The sequence below is a fragment of the Delphinus delphis genome, chromosome 9, assembly GCF_949987515.2.
Source record: "Delphinus delphis chromosome 9, mDelDel1.2, whole genome shotgun sequence".
Classification (NCBI taxonomy): domain Eukaryota; kingdom Metazoa; phylum Chordata; class Mammalia; order Artiodactyla; family Delphinidae; genus Delphinus; species Delphinus delphis.
Window position 1 is genome coordinate 95,597,561 of NC_082691.1, and position 22,334 is coordinate 95,619,894.

General features: G+C 49.0%; 1 protein-coding gene across 1 annotated transcript in view; it reads left to right on the plus strand.

Annotated features, from left to right (window-relative positions):
* Positions 1–829: 829 nt before the first annotated feature.
* Positions 830–22,334, plus strand: part of CLCN1 (chloride voltage-gated channel 1) — a 31,621-nt gene continuing 10,116 nt past the window's right edge. The window contains exons 1-14 of the mRNA XM_060021038.1: positions 830–1,009; positions 4,189–4,309; positions 4,707–4,838; positions 5,436–5,564; positions 5,799–5,932; positions 7,129–7,206; positions 8,227–8,305; positions 14,460–14,585; positions 14,916–15,000; positions 15,222–15,323; positions 15,655–15,739; positions 16,014–16,163; positions 20,545–20,614; positions 20,801–20,911. Coding sequence (XP_059877021.1) covers positions 830–1,009; positions 4,189–4,309; positions 4,707–4,838; positions 5,436–5,564; positions 5,799–5,932; positions 7,129–7,206; positions 8,227–8,305; positions 14,460–14,585; positions 14,916–15,000; positions 15,222–15,323; positions 15,655–15,739; positions 16,014–16,163; positions 20,545–20,614; positions 20,801–20,911 — 1,582 coding nt within the window. The remainder of the gene's footprint in view (positions 1,010–4,188; positions 4,310–4,706; positions 4,839–5,435; positions 5,565–5,798; positions 5,933–7,128; positions 7,207–8,226; positions 8,306–14,459; positions 14,586–14,915; positions 15,001–15,221; positions 15,324–15,654; positions 15,740–16,013; positions 16,164–20,544; positions 20,615–20,800; positions 20,912–22,334) is intronic.

Genomic DNA, 22,334 nt, shown 5'->3' on the forward strand with positions numbered 1-22,334 from the left:
GAGGCTCAGTCCCTCCCTGTACATCCAGGCTGCTGGTGTGGCTGACGTGTACCAGTCTGGGACGTGGGAGAAATGCCAGAACGCGAGGCTATTACCCCTGTGTCCCACACCCAGGGGGTGATGAAGGTGTGGTCAAGGGGATGACCCCAAAGCATCACCAGCAGCCTCTGGCAGACAGAAAAGGCAGAGCTGGAGGAGAAAGCCGAACACTGGCTGGGTTGGGGGAGAGCTGGTTCCACAGATGAGAACTAAACCTCAGGAAGACACAGAGCCGGGAACAAGCCCGCAGGGAAAGATGGCAGAGAGGCGCCGGTTACTCTGCCAGGTGAGCTGCCCCCCGGTGCTTCGGGACCCTAGGACCACTCCATCCAGCTCCTCAGCCCTCATGTCCCCACAAACTGAAGAAAAGAGGTGGGTTGCTTAGAGGAGGCAGACCTGGGGCAGCACACAGGTCTGAGAGCATGCGAAGCCGTTTTCCATCCTGGTCTGGGCAATGTTTACAGCCGGACCAGTGGCTTGGGGCTGGGAGCCTCCTAGTGACTAAGGAGGGGGACAGTGCTGGCCCTGCTGAGGGAATTCCCTGCGGGGCTGTCCCACAGGTTCTCATCCCAACCCCTCCCCCACACGGCTCTCACACCTGCTTCGACCCCAAGCAGATCAAATGTGGCTGGGGGGGGGGGGTGTCATGTGACGGAGAGATGGCTATAAATAGCTGGGGGTGGGCACGCTGCCCCAGACGCCTTGGGGACAGGCAGGAGGGCAGGCTTAAGGAGCTGTACTGGGGGGAGGGCAGGGACAAGCAGGCAGAGGTCTGGCTGGGGGAGGGAGCATGGAGCCATCTGGGTCCCAGAGGCATGGGGCCGAGCCCAGCTGGTGGGGTAGCGCCCCCCAGTACCAGTACATGCCCTTTGAACACTGCACCAGCTACGGACTGCCCTCCAAGAGTGGCGGCCTGCAGCACAGGCTCCGGAGGGATGCAGGCTCCCGTCCCAACGCCCGCCCCACACAGGTAAAGTCCTAAGGGGAGGGGGCGGTGGATTCGAGGAGACGGTGGTACCATGGACTGGGGGCAAAGAGGAATCAGGTGAAAAGAGGGAGCACTGTGATCTTTTTAACTTGAAAAAGTACACAGTCATGTGTTCAAAATATGAACATTCTTCAAAAGTCTGGGTTCAGCCTTGTGAGCTCCTTATACAGAGATACACGGGTACTTTAACACAAGCTTTACTAACAGAACCCCCGAATCCTGGGGGGAGAGGGCAGAGCCACACATGCATGACGAGCTCGTGCTTACGTAACCCACACGAGGTGAGTGGCAGAGGGGACCACACCTCTGTGTGCGTGAGCTGTCCTTACACCCTCACCCGCACGCAGACACCACCGGATTTCTCCCTCCCCACCCTCGGCAGGACACACACAAATCAGCACTTCTGCAGAAGGCAGAAGAGTTGGGATGAGTGGAGAAAATGGACTGAATTGCATATCAGTGATCAAGGGTAGACCAGTGTCAAACGAGCAGAAGAAATATAATCAAACTTTCAGGTGGGAGGATTAATTAAGAACCGATGAAATGGCAGGCACCTGGACAGGTACAGAGATCTGTACCCAGAGAGAGGGGCTTGTGAACTAATTAGGGATGTCCAGGGATAGATATCCCCCAGGGCTTCTAGACATCTAGGAATGGGCAATGGGATGAGCACCGCTGAAAGACAGGCTGGGAGCTTGTCGCAGATAAATACACAGGTTAGGATTAGCGAGTGACTGTGCATGCAGAGAGCGACAGGATGGAACCTGTCAGGAGGACCAGGAAATCAAGATTTAACAGTGTTTTAGCCAACGAGGGGGTGGACCGTGGTTCCTCTAGTTTACGGGGTCTAGACAGGACGGGGAAACTGAGGGCTGGCCTGGGCTGGTGATCTCAGCGCCGGGGTCAAGAGGATCCGCGTCTCAGCCCGGATCCATCCCGAGGGTGGTGGGTAAGGGCAGCCCCGGAGAATCAGGTGGGGACCGGGACACAAAAGCCAGCAGAGGCTCCAATGGTGAGTCAGAGAGGGCTTCCTGGAGGAGGGGACCCTGGAACACTGTGTGGGGTTGGACAGAAAGACCTCTGCTCATGGCCCTGGGCTCACTGTCACCGTGTAGGCGGTCTGGGTGGGATGACGACTTGCGTAAAGGTGCAGTTATGGGATCTTCTGGTGACAGTGAGGAAACCAGGTACACTAGCGCGAAGCTTCCTGTTGCAATGGAATGCTGAGGTGCCTTGGGAAGTAGGGTTCCAAAGGGCCCTGAAAGCAAAGAAGGGGAGTTTGGACTTAAGTTTTCCTCTGTTTAAATTTTATTATGGAAATCTCACACTCATACAAAAACAGAAAGAGCAGTGTAATGAGTGCCCAAGTACCCCTTGCCCGACGGCCAGTCATCAGTATTTTGTCAGCATCGCTTCACCCATCCTCCCAGCCCCAGCCCCAGCCCCCCACACACGGGTGTTTTTGTTAAGGAATCTGGACGCTGCGAATGCTTTCAGGCTTGCCTTCTCCCTGCCCCCCCAGCCCTGCTCGACTGGTGCACACTGGTCCAGCCAGCACAGATCCGGCTCTTTCAGCGTTTCCCAGCCCAGTTTGGCATGGAGCACCCTCTTCTCGTCTCCACCAGCCTGGGAACCAAGGGGGCTGAGGCAGCCCGTGTGCTGGCCCCCCGTGGGTAATGTCTTCTCTCGGGGGCCAGGTAGGGCACAGAGGGAAACACGGCTTCTCTCAGTCACATCCCAGAAGACGAAAGAGCCATGAGCCGGGTATTAGTGCGTGCCTGTCCAGGACTCAGGCATAAACTCTACTTCTTGTATTGTGAAATCAGATCTCTTCCACCCAGGCTCTCCCAGAACCAGCAACATGGCCTGGCCTGACCCTGGCTCCAGAGGACGTAGTTAGTGCAGTGGAGGTGGGGCAGTTAGAGACCTTGCACACATACACACACACACACGCACACCCCAAACACGCAAGCTCTACTTCAGGAGGAAGCGGACTGCCTTGCTTTATCCGGGCTGGGTCCAGTTTGTGCATTTGAGCACAGGAAGGGGAGGTGGGCGGGCTTTCTCTAAGCCTGGCAGGGCAACTGAGGGGCCTCATTGAAGCTAGACACAGCAAGGCCAAGAGCAACGAAGAGTCACCTGCTGGTCTTTCCTTACCCCGTCCACATCAGTGTGAGGGGTCTGGGGAAACAAGAGAGAGGCTGAGACACAGGAAGCAGTGACACAAAAACATGTAATTGATGCAGATGCCCAGTATCAGCAGTTTTTTAAAAAAATACATTTATGTATATATGTATGTATGTATGTATTTATGGCTACATCGGGTGTTCATTGCTGTGCACGGGCTTTCTCCAGTTGTGGCGAGCAGGGGCTACTCTTCGTCGTGGTGCCGGCTTCTCATTGCGGTGGCTTCTCTTGTTGTGGAGCACGGGCTCTAGGCGCGCAGGCTTCAGTAGTAGTGGCTCGCGGGCTGTAGAGCGCAGGCTCAGTAGCTGTGGCGCATGGGCTTAGTTGCTCCGCGGCATGTGGGATCTTCCCGGACCAGGGCTCGAACCTGTGTCCCCTGCACTGGCAGGTGGATTCTTAACCACTGCGCCACCAGGAAAGCCCTCAGCACAGTTTTTGTATCCCTACTTCAGAGTAGAAATTGGTCCCCTTGATGAAGGCTGCTGTTGACCAAGATGACTACAGATGTGCAAAGGTGTGGATGGATAGACAAGGATGAGGAGTGGGAAAAGTGCAGGCGGAGAATGGGGAGTGGAGGGCACGGATAACCACAAAGTGACCCTGCCCAAGGCCCTCAACACCCAGAATTTTATTTTATTTTATTTTATTTTTATTTATTTATTTTTTTTGCAGCACGCCGGCCTCTCACTGTTGTGGCCTCTCCCGTTGCGGAGCACAGGCTCCGGACGCGCAGGCTCAGCGGCCATGGCTCACGGGCCCAGCCGCTCCGCGGCGTGTGTTATCTTCCCGGACCGGGGCTCGAACCCGTGTCCCCCGCATCGGCAGGTGGACTCTCAACCACTGCGCCACCAGGGAAGCCCAACACCCAGGATTTTTAAAAGCTGTTTGTTTGTTTTATCTGTGGATCTATATGCTTCCCTCTATTTCTTTTAACTCTTCAACAAGACAGACCTTTCCCATCTCCCTCTGTCCAGATCTATGGCCATCACAAAGCGCAGTTCTCAGACAACGAGCAGGACACGGGGATGCCCAAGACGATGGACTCCAGTGCTTCCATGGACAGCACGGAAGAGGATCACTATTCTAAATGTCAAGGTGATGGGGACCGGGGGATAAAGGAATGTGCAATGCAAGGAGGTACAGGGATTAGGACACTAGCTCAGAAGACGTGCTGCATATTTCTGGCTCGCCATCCCCACACGCACACCAAAGCCCTCCTCCAGGTATTAAGGAGAAGACATGGCTCCCATGTCCTTCTCACTCTGCCTTCCTACTATCCCTTCCACGCAGCCCCAAGAAACTAGGGTTTAGAAAGGAATCAAGTAGCCAATGGGGAATTGGACTTTGGTGCCTTCTGAAGGGCAGAGCAGTGAGAAGAAACTCAGGGAATGAGACATAGAGACAAGACCCCGAGGGCCCTGCACGTCCCGTCCTCAGCCACACACACACAGTAGTGACTGGTTACCTGCTCCCCTTTACTTTCTTTTCCTAGGTTGTATCCACCGTCTGGGACTCGTGATGAGAAGAAAATTAGGGGAAGACTGGATCTTTCTGCTGCTTCTGGGGCTGCTTATGGCTCTGGTTAGCTGGTGCATGGATTATGTCAGTGCCAAAACCCTTCAGGGTAGGTTTAACCTGGCCCTTTGCCCTCAGCCCTCCCCATACTGCAGTTGTTCTAGAGTTTCGACCTAGGGTAAGCTGGGGGGGCTTTGGGAGGAGGATGGGGCACAGAGGAGATCAGATGTAGCTCTGGCCCAGGATGAGACCAGACCCAGACCCAGATCCATTTTTTCTGCCCCTCCCACCTGCTACCAGCCAAGCTGTGGGGACCCCTCTCACAGGGTGACCAACTTGTCCTAGCTCTCCTAGGACTTTTCAGTTCAGGCAACTGGAAACACCTGGAGTCCCAGGAGCCCCTCAGTGCCAGGTTAACCGGGGTGGTTGGGTGAGCCACAGCCTCCAATGACGTGCCCACAGAGTGTGGTTTGCTGCACTGGCGCCCACTTGACCTCCTACAAGTGGTGGGAACTTGAACGGGTCACGTCTCATCCCCCAGCTTAGACCCCCCCCACTGTGTCAAATGAGAACAGTGCCATCTCTGAGGTCGAACGGGACAGCCATGGCGGGAGCACGCTCCTAGCACGCTGTTCCATGCCGCGAGGGTGGGATGGCAGCAACATGCCATCCACATAGGACTAAGCCCAGACGCCTGTCTCTGCAGCCTACAAGTGGACCTACTACCAGATGCAGCCCAACCTGCCTCTGCAGTTCCTGGTCTGGGTCAGCTTCCCACTCGTCCTCATCCTCTTCAGTGCCCTCTTCTGCCACCTCATCTCTCCCCAGGCTGTCGGTGAGAACTTCCCCATCATGCCATCAACATAATCCAGCAGAATCTCATTGGCCTGTAGACCTCGCGCTCCCCTCCCTCCCTCCCCCACCCCCCTGCCAGTCCTTTTGCCGCTTTGCTACTGTCCTCCCCCCATAGACCTCTCGCCCCACCCCCATGTCCACTATCTGGATGTCCGTCTACCCTTAACCTCCAGCTTGAACCTGCACACAATCGTTTTTTTAAAAACCCTTTTAGGCTCTGGAATCCCTGAAATGAAGACAATACTTCGCGGGGTTGTCCTGAAGGAATATCTCACCCTCAAGGCCTTCGTGGCCAAGGTTGTGGCCCTGACTGCGGGGCTGGGCAGTGGCATCCCTGTGGGGAAAGAGGTAGGACTCCAGTTACTGTGGGGTGAGCTAGGCAGGTCCTCAGGCAGAGGGCGGCACTGAGTCTAGAGGGAGCTCCGGGGGCAGCCGTGGACCATGGGGATTCCGGAGGAGAGATACATGGGAAGGTCCTCATCAGCGCTGGGAGCACCTTAGAGCAGAATCTCGCATCCTGGGCACAGTGGGCATTTGGGGCTGAGTAAGTCTTGGTTCTGGGGGGCCGTCCCGTACATTGTAGGACGACTAGCAGCCTCCCTGGCCTCTACCCCCTACATGCCAGCAGCCGTCCTCTCCCCGCCCCCAACCCCCGCTGTGACAATCAGAATGTCTCCAGACATTGCCAAAGGTCCCCTGGGGGCAAAATCTCCCCCAGTTGAGAACCACTGCCTTAGAGACAATCCAGACACATTCTGTGAAAACTGAGACCTAAAAGAGGCTGTTTTTTTTCAAGGTTATGCTCCTGTACCTTCTCGCCCCCCCCTGCAGCCAGAGTTATCTTTTCAAAATGGAATCAGGAATGTCTGCCCTCTGGTCAGGAACTTGAATGGCTTTCCATTCCTCTTCAAATGAGGTCCACACTTATTCCTGGGGCCTAGGGGGGCTGTGGGGATCAGGCTGCCCCTCCTCCCCCGAACTTGAGTGACAGGCACTTCCTGCCACTCAACTGCTCGAGCCTGCCCCCCCACCCCCCCCGTGGGGCTCCTGCACTTGCTGTCCCCTCAGCCTGGAACATTCTCCTTCCCGGTGCCCAAGCGGCTCATGCCTCATTTCCATCAAGGCCTTACTCAGTTGTGACCTTCCCCATCCCGCCCTCAGTTTTCCTGTCTCTCTCTCTCTCCTCTGACCCTCCCTCAATTTCTTCTTAGCCCCTAGCATTTCCTTTTTCTCCCTTTTTTTTTGAAACAAATGTATGTATGTATGTATATATGTATTTATGGCTGCGTTGGGTCTTCGTTGCTGAGCGGGGGCTTTCTCTCGTGGCGAGCGGGGGACATCTTCTGAAATGATAATATGCTGGTGTATCACCCCCCTTCCTCCCTGGGATGAAGCTCTGCGAAGGCAGAACCTCTATCTTGCTCACGTCTGTATTTCCAGCCCCTGGTACAGTGCCTGGAGCAACCAATGTCTGTCCAAGAATGCCGCCAAGCCCCCCATCCGGCCCCCTGCCCCTGACCCCTCGTCCCCCTCCTCTCTCTCAGGGCCCTTTTGTCCACATTGCCAGCATCTGCGCCGCTGTCCTCAGCAAGTTCATGTCCGTGCTCTGTGGGGTGTACGAGGTAAGGCTGAGAAGGCAAAAGGAGCTGGGGCTGTGCGCGCTGGCGGGTGGGGCAGGGCTGCCTTGGCCGTGATGCTGAGCCGGGCACTGCGCTAACCCACGCTCCCTCGTCCCCACACACGTGGCGCCACCCGCCTACTGCAGCCACGCGATGCCGCTGTTTAGCCTGTACCCGTTCCTTGACGCCCCCCACCCCCACCCCGATCCCTGCCCCCGCATCGGGGCTCGGCACGTGGTCCGCTCCTCAGCCGCCCGGGTGTCAGTTCCCCTCCGGTGCCGCCCCGTCCCTTTGTTGTTTCTGCCCCTCCACCCCGTCTCGTGCGCGCTCCCCCGCCCTGGCCGCGAGCTTCTCTGTTGCAGACTGTGCCTGGGCAGCTTGATCTCCTGGTGTCGGCCTGCGCGGTGGGCGTGGGATGCTGCTTTGCAGCCCCTGTCGGAGGCAAGTCCCACTTCCTCCCTACCCCGGTGGCCCGAGGGGTTGGAGCGGTTGCCACAAGCTTTGGGGTGGAGAGGGGTGCTCGCGGAAGGGACTGGTGGGTGGGCCTTCAGGGTGTGACCCTGGATCACAGGCCCTGGACTCCAGGCACCCGCGCTTTTTTTTTTTTTTTACCAGAGAGCTGTCTGTTCTTTTGAGGCTGGTGGCTGTTTCTTGCCGGCCTTATTGGTGCTGTTTGTCTGAAGTCCTTTCCTGTCTCTCTTGCTATTGACACTTCTTGCCGTGATTGTCCCCATCTCCAGCCCCTCTCTGGTGACCATTGATTGGCTGACCTTCCTTCCATATATTTGCCTAACATTTATTTCATTTTCTATGTTTGACCTTGTGCTAGGAGATCACTTCCTGTTTGCCAAACTAACTTGAGTTTCTCTTGGCCTGGGATCGCAGGGGGGAGACGGGGCCACTGTGATTCCCTGTGACTTAAGCCGCTCCTTCTTTATTCCCCACCTTGCCTGTTGTCCTTTCCTCTTCTGCCCCCCTGCCCATCCTTCCCATCTGGCTCTTTGTCTGTGTCTCCCCCAGTAGCAGCCATACTATTACACTGACATGCTGACCGTGGGCTGTGCAGTAGGAGTCGGCTGTTGCTTTGGGACACCGCTTGGAGGCAAGTGATTTACCCCCGCCTGCGTCTGTCCACTTGCCTGGTCTTACTCCCAAAACAGTTTTCGTCAGCATCCCCAAGTTCTATTATGAGCAGTGAAAACAAGAGTAAAGCAAGAATAGCTTTTAGTGAGCATTTACTATGCGCGGGCAGTGTTCTAAGGACTTTACATCCCTTCCTGTCCAAAGCTGGATGAGATCTACATTAAGGAAGAGAGGGAGAGTTAGTGACTTGAGCAAGGTCATCCTGTTAATAAGTGGTAGAGCCAGGAAGGAAAAACGAGGCAGCCTTTATGGGTCCCGTACTTATATTAAAACCCTTCGTATTGTTGGATATTTTTGCCTTTCACTTATTACATCTTCTAACAGGGGACTCCTGTGGATGTTCCTCTTGGTTTTTTGCTCTTGAATAATTCATTTTTGTCATTGTTTTTAATTGAAGTATAATTGACACCTCTGTGTATTTTCTTCTCCAAGGGAAGACTTACCTTTGGTTGTATGTTGTTAATGACACAGAAGTTTAGGCGGACCTTACTTAGATTAATGGTCAGCTTTATTTTTATTTTTTGGCCGCGCTTTGGGGCATGCGGGATCTTAGTCCCCCGACCAGGGATCAAACCTGTGCCCCCTTCATTGGGAACGTGGAGTCTTAACCACTGGACCGCCAGGGAAGTCCCAATAATCAGCTTTAAATGAGGACTACAGGTGGAAGTAAAGTGTCGTTTTTCCTTGCCAGCAATTTAAGATTGAGTTTAGCTCTTTCTACTAATGTTAGACATAGGGTAACCTTTCAGATTATTTTCCTTGTCTTGAATAACTAACAAGTGGGCATGGTCAGAGAAAGCTGTTGTATCTGTTTATTTACTCATTGATAACAGTTATAACCAGATTAACAGAGCAAGGATTATAAAGATCATTCATTGGATTCATTGGTGATAAAAAAGACACCATGTTGACAATCTGAGAAGCAAAACTGCAGGAAAGGCATATGCTTCTTAAACGCACCAGCTGTTAGAGGTGTCTTTCAATTATGAACACGTAATCAGTCCTTGCACAGAGGAGTCTTCAGGAAACTAAGATGACTTGGCTCAGGAACGATATATGGATAAACGTGTACAGTTAATGAAAACGTACCATGCTCACTTGAACTGACACTGAACCAATGTCAGCGAACACGTCAGCTGGCATCCTGTTTGCACTTTTGTTGTCAGCTCTTGTCATTAAAGTCATAGTCATCAGCCAGTGAAGGGTCGTGTGTTTGAATTTCTGCACACATTAAATGTTCACACTTGCATTTATACCCGCTTTCACCTTTATTTGGTCTTTTGTCTTACAAATCCAGAAGGTCTGAAGAACGTTTTTAGAAAGGTAGCATTTTTTTTTGTTTTTGTTTCTAATCAGATTCTTTTAAAGTGAAGAGAATATGAATTGTTTGCATAAAACTAGAATTTCTGGGGTGAATGAGGAAGGTTCTTCATGATCCCGTGTAGAGAACGGGAGAGGCAAATAGAAAAGTTACAGATAAAACGTGGCTCCTGAGAAAATGTGAAGCATTGAAAAGTCAAAATGCTGTTTTCAGGATGTTTGTAATAAGTGGCAAATATTAAATGAATTTGCAGATAACATTACTTGATTGCCTTTATTTTATGAACATAGACTAATTCTAAAATTTAAAAATTAGAATAATTTATTCACTATATGTTCAACTCTTAATTCCTTACACCGATGAAAGAAATTTGCTTCACTGTTTGGCTAAAATGGCAAATATGTTTTTGCTTCCATATGTGCCCTCTGCCGTGAGCCCTCTGGGCGCTGTGCTGGTTCCTGTGCTCTCAGGTACCCACGGCTGAAAGGGTGGACAGAAAGGCAAGCAGACCATCACACTTCACTCAAGAAGCGTCCCAGTGGCAGCCTGGGCAAAGTGCAAGGAAGATATTCTGGAGAGAGAGGAGACAGCATTGCAAAGTCAAGATGTAAGGGACTAAAATTAACATATATGTGCATTTCTAGAGGATACAGGGGAAGGAATGACAGGAAATGAGTCTGGATAGGTACCTGGGGGCCGAATCATGAAGGTCCTCCTAGGAAATGCACAAGAATGTCAATTTCATTCTCTAGGCTAGAATTAGCCCCAATGTGTTTTATGGAACACAGTTCATGGTGTTAACAGACATAACCCTTAAACAGTGTTCCAAGATAAGATAAGTTGAAAAATACTGGGTTCAAAAGGTAGTTTTTTTGTTTTTGCGGTACGCGGGCCTCTCACTGTTGTGGCCTCTCCCGTTGCGGAGCACAGGCTCGGGACGCGCAGGCTCAGCGGCCATGGCTCACGGGCCCGGCCGCTCCGCTGCATGTGGGATCTTCCTGGACTGGGAAACGAACCTGTGCCCCCTGCATCGGCAGGCGGACTCCCAACCACTGCGCCACCAGGGAAACCCCAAAGGGTAGTTTTTTAAACTGGAAGAGTTATCAGAACGTTTGATATGCTGACATGTATTGTGAATATCCCAAGTGTAGCATTTCCCACAGAATTCTTTTTGCAAGGACCTTCTTATGGAACTCATAGTATCTCATGGACCTGACTTTGGGGAACGCTGTCACAGGTGAAGGGGAGCCATGGAAGAATTTCAAATAAGGAAGTGACGTGGCCAACTCTGGCAAATCTGTGCAGGATAGAACTGGCCTGTGGATTAACAGGATTTATCCAAGATTAACAAGAAGACTATTGTCATAGTCCTGATGCTAGATAATGAGAGACTGAACTGGGCAGAGGCAGAAGAGACAGAGAACAGGATGATATATATGGGTGATAGAAAATAAAATCGATGGGACCTGGTGGCTGATTTATGTGAGGATGTGAAAGGTAAGAAAGGCGGAGGAATCTACGCTAACTTCCAATTTTACAACGAGGGAAATGGTGTGGATAGTGATGCTGCAAGCAAGATAGGGAATATAGGGGGCTTCCCTGGTGGCGCAGTGGTTGAGAGTCCGCCTGCCGATGCAGGGGACGCGGGTTCGAGCCCCGGTCCGGGAAGATCCCACATGCCGCGTAGCGGCTGGGCCTGTGAGCCATGGCCGCTGAGCCTGCGTGTCCGGAGCCTGTACCCCGCAACGGGAGAGGCCACAACAGTGAGAGGCCCGCGTACCGCAAAAAAAAAAAAAAAGATAGGGAATATAGGAAGTGAAACAGGTCTGGGGGAGCTGATACATTTCACTTTGAATGCGTTGCATTTGAAGTTCCCGTGGTGTCTCCAAGTGATACCAAATAGGCAGCTGGCTTGATGAGTCTGAGGTTCAGGAACTGAGCTGAAAGCATTGCTTTGTTAACCAGTAGGTTAGCATGGAGGTGGTAGTTGAAGCCATGGGCATGAATGAAATCGAGAAAGTGTGTCTATGAGTAGCAATTGTTGGAGACCAAGGACAAGGCGCTGGCTGGGCAGAGGCAAAGGCGCCAGGGAGAAGGCAGAGAGGAGCCTTCAGGGTGGGAAAGAGAGCAATATTACAGAACCTAGGAGACTAGAGAGTTTCCAAATGCTGTTTGTGTTTTTAATGCTTTGTTTCCTCTTAGCAGCACATTTTCTGTCTGGCTCAGGCGAATATGAAAATGAGCTCTCGTTCCGAAGTACACAGTGACAGACTGTTAGAGAAGGTGTCCCAGAACCACATCGCAGGAAAGAAAATCTAGCCTAGGATTTCAAAAACTGGTCGTAAACCATTCATGAGTTGGATAGTTTACATCCGACAAATCAAAGCCGACTTTGGTTTTGTTACTGGTAAAGAAAAGGAGAGGGGCTTCCCTGGTGGCGCAGTGGTTGGGAGTCCGCCTGCCGATGCAGGGGACGTGGGTTCGTGCCCCGGTCCGGGAGGATCCCACATGCCGCGGAGCGGCTGGGCCCGTGAGCCATGGCCGCTGAGCCTGCGCGTCCGGAGCCTGTGCTCCACAACGGGAGAGGCCACAGCAGTGAGAGGCCCGCGTACCGCAAAAAAAAAAAAAAAAGAAAGAAAAGAAAAGGAGAGACTTGCTCTACCTGACTCCCCACTGTGTCAAGTCCTTTTAGGCCAAGGAAACAGCTGCCTTACCGGATAAGATTTGGGGAGCAGGGGCAAGAGGTGGTTAGCAAAGCTCTGTCCCTCAGATTCCCTGCTTTCTGAAATGCCCCCCATCTATTCTCTTCTGCTCTCTTTCTTCCTTCCCCGTCCCCCTCTCCCCTCTCCTTTCTGTGCATCCGTAGAACAGGCCTCGAGCCCTGATTATGTACCAGGCACTGTGTTAGGTGTTGGGTTCCAAGGAACTTTCAATCCTGGGGGAACTCAGAGATGTAAATAAATAACTATACCTGAAAGTGCTAAGTGCTCTGATAGTCCAGAATTCCGAGAGAACAAGGGAAGGGAAGGACTGTTTTTACCTGCGGAGGGGGATGGGGGATACCTTCCCAGAGAAGGCGCCATTGAGCTAACCATGAGGGATCCCTGTCCAGATGCAGCAGCTCCTCCACGAGGAAGTAACCACACTCCCTTGGCATAAATGACTTCCTATCATCGCTGACTGTCACCTACGGAGGAGAGGGCTGGGGGTCTTGGGCTGGCCAGCAGCCATTCTCGCAGAGAGCAAGGGGAGACGAACCTTATCTAGTTCACGGGCTTTCCTAGGTCTGGGCCTCTTCTCCATTCATCGAATTATGGGCTGCATTTCCTTGTTTTCCTTCTTCATTTCCGATAAAAATGAGGCTTAGCCAGGTGTTAGGTAATTCTCTTGTAAGTTTTTTCTTTGCATCTAATCACAGTCTATTCCCTGATTCTTGGTATGTTTAAAGACTATTTTCTTTGCATCTTTTTTTTTCCTTTATTTATTTTTGGCTGCTTTGTGTCTTCGTTGCTGCACGCGGGCTTTCTCTAGTTGCGGCGAGCAGGGGCTACTCTTCATTGCAGTGCGCGGGTTTCTCATTGCGGTGGCTTCTCTTGTTGCGGAGCATGGGCTCTAGGCCCGCGGGCTTCAGTAGTTGTGGCATGTGGACTCAGTAGTTGTGGCTCATGGGCTGTAGAGCACAGGCTCAGTAGTTGTGGCGCACGGGCTTAGTTGCTTCACGGCATGTGGGATCTTCCCAGACCAGGGCTCGAACCTGTGTCCCCTGCATTGGCAGGCGGATTCTTAACCACTGTGCCACCAGGGAAGCCCTCTTTGCATGTTTTAAGTCTATCTTTTATACCCTTATTAGCTTCCTTACTTTGTCTCCACCAACTCTTGCTATTTTTCTATCTATTTACCTTCTCATTTGTGTTCCAGCAACTACTCTCAGAAACAGTACAACTTAGGACTCTTAATTAAGTTTCCTTCTACCTCACCCACCTTTCTTTTTTTTTAAAAAAAAATTTATTTATTTGGTTGCATCAGGTCTTAGTTGCGGCCCGCGAACTCTTAGTTGCGGCACGCATGTGGGATCTAGTTCCCTGACCGGGGATCATCACCCACCTTTCTTAAGCATAATTGTTTATAGCTTCTTCTGGCCTCTTGGTTTTCCCCCTGGATTTGGTCCTTTTCAGTCAGGGTTTTGATATTAATTTTTTAAAAAAATGTGGATGAATCCTCTTTCCTTTCTTGCAATATTGAGTATTGTCAGCTCTCACAAAGCCCTTTCCTATTCATTTTTCTCATTTCTTCCCTAAAAGTTGCATGGTACGTGGTGCATGGGAGAAGGGAGGAGAGATTGAGGGGGGTGTTAAGGAGAGTCCCTGTAAATCTTGAGCTCTGCTTGGCACTCCGGTGAGCACCTGCCCTGGAAGCTTTCTCTTCTGTAACTTTTCTTGCAGAAATTTTTCAAATCCCTGTGGATACCAGACAACTGTGAATCCCACCCAACCTTGCTTTCTAAGGGATGGAAAGGGCACGACCACCTGACCCTCAGGTTTCGTGGGTTAAACCCCCTCCTTTCCCATCCTCTCTGTATCTTGTTGAACCACATCCCTGGCCTGCAGAAAACTGCTAGCATGAGCAGGTATATGGTTTAGAGCATGGTGCACTCTAAGAGATCATCACTTCCCAGTTCTGCTCCCCCTGTCATTGAAGTTTCAGCAAAAGCTCCTTGGGTCCACGGGGTGGGAGCGCGGGAGACAGCCTCGCACTTTTGTCTGCACCTGACCCTACTTCCTGGCCCCTACAGGAGTGCTGTTTAGCATCGAGGTCACCTCTACCTACTTCGCCGTGAGGAACTACTGGCGAGGATTCTTTGCAGCCACGTTCAGCGCCTTTGTTTTCCGAGTGCTAGCCGTGTGGAACAAGGATGCTGGTAACAGGGGAGCCCTGGGGTGGAGGCGGAGTGAAATAGGGAGGCTGGTAATGGGGCGTGGAGGGAAGTTCTGTGGGGCAGTGCAGAAAAAGAGTGGATGGCATCATCTGGGAAGTGAGACCAAGGCCCAAGCGTATATATAGGGCAAGGATACAGGTCATGGAATAGGGGAGAGTGTCTCAGCCAGGAGTGTTAGAAAAAGGAAATCAAATAGAAGAGGAGACATTGGGATGGGAGGAAGCTTTAATCCTTAAAACCTGTGACCCTGGTTCCTTCTCGGTGCGTTTCTGTGATGCTCCCACCGTAATCCTTGGCCTTTCCATCCTATAGTCACCATCACAGCTCTCTTCAGAACCAATTTCCGAATGGATTTCCCCTTTGACCTGCAGGAGCTCCCAGCCTTTGCAGCCATCGGGTCAGTGGGTTTGTCTGCTCGGAGGACAGTGGGGAACCAGGGCTGGGGCGTGGCTTTGCATTGGAAGGGACCCAATTGGGAAGGTGGGGTTGGTGTGGGTGAAGTGTAAACTGTTGGGAGGAGGTGGGTAGAAAGGGAAGGTGTGTGCCTGGTATTTGTTTCCCTGCGGTAGCCAGGTCCGAGGGATGACGGTATCATTTCTGCATAACTTACACCCTCAGGATTTGCTGTGGTTTCCTGGGAGCTGTATTTGTGTACCTGCATCGCCAAGTCATGCTCGGTGTCCGAAAGCACAAGGCCCTCAGCCAGTTTCTGGCGAAGCAGTGAGTCACCGCCCGTCTTCTGCCCTACCTGTTTACCTTGTGGTTTCTCCAAGAGTTCCTCCCTTTTAATCTTTGTGGAAGGCGTTAAATGCCTTTAGGTGGCTTGTGATAAAATATAGAAGCCCTGATACTGTACAAGGACGAATGGTGTAGTTTCCCCTTTAAAGATTGCTTGTTGGTGGAGAGAATTCTCTGTCTAATGGCCTGAGACTACAGTAGACTCCAGTTTTACTGTAGTAGACGACAGTAAAACTTTGGCTTACCAGAGTCCAGAGAGCTGTCCACTATGGCCTGACTAAATTAGGGTGAGGATTAATTGTTTCTTTTTCAGCCGCCTGCTCTATCCTGGAATTGTTACCTTTGTCATCGCCTCCTTCACCTTCCCACCAGGAATGGGACAATTCATGGCTGGAGAGGTCAGCTCCAAGGGTGACCTCTGAGGGTGGGAGTCAGGTCACTGAGCACATGACTGGGACAAAGCCAGGACGGGGCCACATGGAAAGGAGGAAAGAGCACAGGTGTCCCTCAGGCTTCTGAGCATATGTGCTTTTGCCCAAGGATAGACTCTCTCCCTGAGAAAAAAGCAAAAGGGTCCCGTGAAAAATGAAACTGGGGAATTGGTTCTCTTAAGAAAATGGAAGTACCGAACATCCCTGGAGAACTGCTCCCTTTTGCTTCCTCCTCTCACAGTTGATGCCTCGCGAAGCCATCAGTACCCTGTTTGACAACAACACGTGGGTAAAGCATGAAGGGGACCCTGAAAGCCTGGGCCAGTCAGCTGTGTGGATCCACCCAAAAGTCAATGTCGTCATCATCATCATCCTCTTCTTCATCATGAAGGTACCTCTCCCTACATTCCTGGCTCCCTGGGCTTCTGTTTTCAACCTAGGAACCGGGGTGTGCATAGGGTAGGGAACGGTAAAACTTCATTTGGTCTTCGTCCAACCTAATAAAAAAAAAACAGTTTGGAAACCAGAACGTAAGTAAGTTGCTCATCTAGAGAAGTGAACCAATATCTGGGTTAATGTTCCATTCATGTCAGCTTAGTGATGTTGCCATAATTATTATAACCCTTCTAAAGGTTCCGCTTTCTAAATTATTGAGACAGCAGCCAAGTAAGTAAGGACAAGAGCTTAGCAATACAGAGCTTAGCAATACAGATAGCTGTGCAAAGACCTCAGATAAATTAACCAAATCCCCCCACATGTTAGATAATTAGGTACTTCATTCTCCATGCATCTGATTATCCATTTTCAGATGATTTGCATATCCATTTTTTCCCCAGTCTAGTGGATGATCTCTTTTCTAGAATTACAAAAGGGATAAAATATTTAAATCCACTTTATTAGTGACTATAAATAATTTTTATAACTGTTATTATTCTCTATTTAGGTAGTGAGGCTGTGAGGATTTTGCCATTCTTAAACCATTTTCTTCTAACTTCAATTAGGAAACAAAAGCTGATCTCTTTTATAACAGTTCTTTTTCATATTTGCCCATTAAGGATCACGTGTTTATAGACTTCTCAATTACTGCCTTATACAAGTATATTTTTATTTCCATCACTGGTTGTGACATCTGTTATAATTGCTGATTGCCTTTTTTTTCTCTTTTTTGATGATTGCCTGATTATTCATAGTATGTCTTGCTTGAATAACCCAACATTTTCCTCTATATATTAGGGCCTTCATTTGAAAGTCTGTCCACATTAATCTTTCATGTTTTTTCATACCTTGCTATTAACTTATTCTTGATATTTATTGTGAATCTATATTTCCCCAGGATATGAGTCACTAAGTTATATTTATATTGTAATAGCTGTAGTGGGTTCATTTATTCAATAAATGTTCTCATGAACCTACTGTGTGCCAAATATGTAATACTTGATTATTGATCTTTGGTGAATCTAACGCTTATGGTTGAAAAAAATTATTTTAAAATTTCCTTCATGGTTTTTTGCTGCTCATTTAATGTGCTTGTCAATGGTCTTATCCTTAGAGATACCAGGTGCTTGACATACCAGGTTCCAATTCTGTCACTTACGTTCTCAGGATTTGCTGTGGGGTTTCTGGAGGCTGTATTTATGTATGTTCTTTTTCATTCCATTCTAGGGGGATTAATTGGGTCTGTGGCTTCCATATTTTGCACACCCACTTTATTAATTAGATCATTTTCATTTCTTCCTTCAAAAGATTTGATATTTTTATCATAAAGAAGTTCTCAGTGTCTTGTTAGGGGTCTGATTTTGGGACTTTCGTTATAGAGCTTATCGTCTCTAATTTATAAACCCCGGCTTCCTGTAATTGGTTGTTGAGCATACAAACCCATCTGCAGTAACCAAGTCCAAGTTTTGATGGCATCTCAGAATTTCTTGTTCAATGATAACAATGGTGTTTTTCTGATACTCCTCTAGACTGAGCTGTATGGTTACTTTGGGATCATATATACTTTTGAAATGTTAAGCGTTTGAAAATTTTTGGAGAAACAAAATTCTGTATGTATTTTCAACATTTCCTTCCCACCTGACCTCATTTCCTCAGATTCCCAAGTATATCTCTGGATTTCACCGTACAGATTAAAATTTATTCTGAGAAACCTACTTGGATTATATAGCAGGACTCAACTCTATGTCATTCTTATTAATTTCTCACTGAATCACATCCTCAACAATGTCTACATAATAAGTGAATCGAGAAGAAACTCACATTTCTTGGGCTGTATTTCAAGCCCAACAGATTGAAGCAGGCCTATGCTATTCTATAATATTTTAAATGTGAAACGATTCACTGCTATAAATCCATGATATTACCTAGTAATCACTGCTTCCAGCATTTTCACTGTCTTCTCATTGGACGCATAACCATACCCTTGTTATTTCCAAAGTGTGGACAATAGGGTGCGTAGGCACATTAAAACATACAAGTGACTTAGAACTATTTGTCCACAGTTTGATTTGAAATTTAGCTTATGTGGTCTTCTGGCAGTCTCAGTGCTCACGGATAAGATTCTCAGTTCAGCTCTTTATAACATTGATGAAGGGAACTTCCATCTTCTCAATTTTAAGATATGGAAGGCATCACCATGTTGTAACTCTGGAGTGTTTCTAATGAGTATGAATATAATTACAACATCTCAGTTTCCTTTTTAATAAGTCTAACATTATTACCTAGATCCCTGAGTTCTCAGTACTGCCTGAGGCTCTGTAGCATTCTTGCCTAATCTTCCTATGGTTCCTTCCTGTGAAGGGTTTAAATAAAGTAGAATCTGTGATAAGGGGTCTCTAGTTTCCCAGTTCTCTAGAACTGGCTGTCTAAAATCTTGGGAATTATTGGTATTCCAGATCACTTACCCTGCTTCTGGATCTTCCCTTTCATGTGCTAACAGCTCAAAAAGAATGCTAGTCTCGGGTCATTCTCTGTGCTATAGGAGTTGATAACTTCAGTGTCCCCTGATCCTGTTGCTATTCTTACACTTATCTTGGAGGATAATCTGAAGTTCATCCTCTGAAATCAGACCAGTCAGCCACCTATTGTCTTTATTACTGGAGCTTTCAGATTAACCTGAGCCTACAAAAACCCTATGGCTTTCATGTACGTATTCCTAAGAGACAGTACAGAATCGTTCAAGGGGTCTCAAAATGTTGTATGTCAGGATCACTTAAGAAACGCCTCCAAGCGCCTAGAACTCTGTCTCCAGACAGTCTGATGGGGTAGCTTCCAGTGGTGTCTGGTCATCCGCAGTTTAAACAAGTTCCCCTGAAAGCATTACTGTTGGATGTTTTAAGCAAATATTAGCTCTACATGTTTCTGCTTTGCATGAATACTGTTTGACCAAACTCTCTTCTTTCCTTCCATCCTTCCTTCCTTCCTACCTACTTACTTAACTTACCTACCTACATCCTGCCTGCATTTACTGAGCACTGTGCCAGTGCTGAAGAAGGCAAACACAACAAGATACACTGTTGTTACACACTCGAAGAATTTGCAATCTGTATCCTCTTCAATTGTACGTTTAACTTTGCTGCTCTCCACTGTTTTAAACAGTCCTATTCTGAAATGGTGACATATGTATTTTGCCTCTTCTCAGAGATTGTCTCTTGAGGACAGCCCTGGCTCAAAAGATTCTCTCTCTAAGGTTCAGAAAATTAGGAAACTTATTTCTCATTAGTTTACAATAAAGTTCGTGCAGTGTTTAAATTGTAAATATTTTGAGCCTGGGAATTTTTTTTTGACCTTTAGCTGTTGTCATCTTTCACCAGATTAGTTTGAGATCATTTTCTAAGATCGGCTTACTTATTTGGGAAATGATATGTAAACCTGTTGCTTAATTTTCATATCATGTCTCATATGTTTATTTCTTTTACAGATATTTCAAAAGGTCAACCACTCCTCCTTTTTCCATTCGGTTTCTCAGTTCCTTTGCGTTCTTTGCTGCAGAATGTACATATTGCTTTTGCTCAAATCATCCCAATTCCTGTTGGAATACTACCTTGGCCTTGGAGGTCCTTTCTATCACGCTGGCTGGTTTAGCTGGCTCTCTCAATGGGCTCTTGCAGGTTGGTCAGGACAGATCTGATTTTCTGATCCTTTGTTGAAGGTGATTTGATGTTAAAGGAAACGCTCAGGCAGGACTCTCTTCACTCCGGGTTCCCTTGTGAGGCTTGCCATATAGATGGCTTTGTAAATAAATGATCGTAGTGAAGCTAAAGCAATCATGCAGTAAGTCACTATGACTTTAAGGTGTCTGCCACTTAGAGCTGGGGCTTTTTTTTCAGAAACAGTCTGGCCAGGAAAAGGTATCCTCCACGTTCAAGAGCTCAGGCTGCTTAGCTGAGGTGACCTTTGTGGGCTAAGAGGACACAGTAGGCTAGGGCCCTTTTGGGGGCAGTGACAGAGGAGTCCTCTGGGGCCTCACTCCTTGTTTTTATTGCCTAAAGGCAAATATTGTCACTCCAGGTAGGAACAATTTGGGTTGAACCTTCTTATAGTGTTGTCTTTGGTGAGCTCTTAGCCTGAGCGCCCCATGTGGTTTTGGTTCTGGAGGAAGGGTGACAGACAGGATGGCTTCCAGAAGGATTAGCTATCCCAGGATGTCTGTAACTCTTGAAGCAAGAAGGAGGAGGATAGGGGGAAGGAGGTTGAGAGTGTGTGTGTGTGTGTGTGTGTGTGTGTGTGTATTGGGCAGAGTTGAGAGGGTGTCCTGACGCCTCTTTTTACCCCAGTTCTGGATGTCCATCGTGGCCACCACTATGCCCATACCCTGCGGAGGCTTCATGCCTGTGTTTGTGCTCGGTAAGTTCTGATGGGAAGCCTGGGATCTTACTGATGGCTGCAATCTAGTGTACTGAGAAAATAAGGAAAGGCCTGGAAGGCTGGGGGTTTGTATTTAGTCTTAACGCCCAAGGAGGTATGGCTCTGAAGAAAGAGGATAAAGACCTTGAATCTCTCAACACCTTCCTTCCTTTTGTCTCTCCCTAGGAGCTGCATTTGGAAGGCTGGTAGGAGAGATCATGGCCATTCTTTTCCCAGATGGTATCTTATTTGATGACATCATCTACAAGATCCTACCTGGGGGCTATGCAGTAATTGGTGAGACACATTCCACCCTCCTGTCACCCCAAATACCCACACTCGAACTCTCCCATGATATCTGTATTCCAGGCTACACAATATGGTTTTAATTTAATGCTGTTTAATTCAACTTTTATTCACATAATCAACCCTTGGCTCTGACTCTCATTAGCTCTTATTAAACATCTCTGAGCCTTAGTTTTTTGTTTTTTTGTTTTTTTTTTCAGTACGCGGGCCTCTCACTGTCGTGGCCTCTCCCGTTGCGGAGCACAGGCTCCGGACACGCAGGCTCAGCAGCCGTGGCTTACGGGCCCAGCCGCTCTGCGGCATGTGGGATCTTCCCGGACTGGGGCACGAACCCGTGTCCCCTGCATCGGCAGGCGGACTCTCAACCACTGCGCCACCAGGGAAGCCCAAGAGCCTTAGTTTCTTCATGTAGAAAAGGGATTATGGGGATTAAATGAGATAACAAGGGTGAGAGCACCTAGGACCACCTCTGAATGCTTGGTAAGGGCTTTTTTTTTCCCCAAAGAATCGTGGAAACAACAGTGCAGGTGACTGGCTTGAATACTCTTAACCTGCAGATGTGCTCTTGTTAATGGGACTTAAGAGCACATGACTAAGAGCTAAGAAACATGGGCTCTGGACTCATCCCTGTCTTTTGTCACTGGATAACCATGGGGCAAGTTAGTGGCCTTTCTGCACCTTAGTTTCTTTATTCTAAAATGACTTCTGAGGTGTCTTACAGCCCTAACATTTTGAGAGTCTGAGATAATCTTTTTCCGTTAAATCTATAGTCCCTTCCAACCAAAAGCCATGTCTAACAAAATGACCAGTGTATGCCCCAGAATTATTATGCTTCCTCCCTCCCTCCCCTCCTCACTGAAATCCTGTAACATCTACGGCCATGCCTCCCTTTGATTTAGAACTAACCAGCTTTATAGTGCATACAGGGACCTTACTCCCCCGTCATAGTTCTTTACAAAAACCTCCTTCATCAATAAGAGTCATCTGCTCTTATTCCCCATCTTCATGCCTCTCAGGTATCCCCCCAATCTCCCTGGTGGACCTTTGCCAGTATAGCTCCTGTGTTAGTTTATGTTCTGAAGGATACTGGGTATACCATCCAGGAGAATCATTCCTCCCAATATTTCCCTTTTGTGACTTTTTCTTGTTGCATTTTGATGTATGGCTTCCCCAGCATCTTTTCTCATAGAATATCTTCCCATGTTTATTTTTTTATTTTATTTTATTTTTTTTGCGGTACGCGGGGCTCTCACTGTTGTGGCCTCTCCCGTTGCGGAGCACAGGCTCCGGACGCGCAGGCTCAGCGGCCATGGCTCACGGGCCCAGCCGCTCCGCGGCATGTGGGATCTTCCCGGACCGGGGCACGAACCCGTGTCCCCTGCATCGGCAGGCGGACTCTCAACCACTGTGCCGC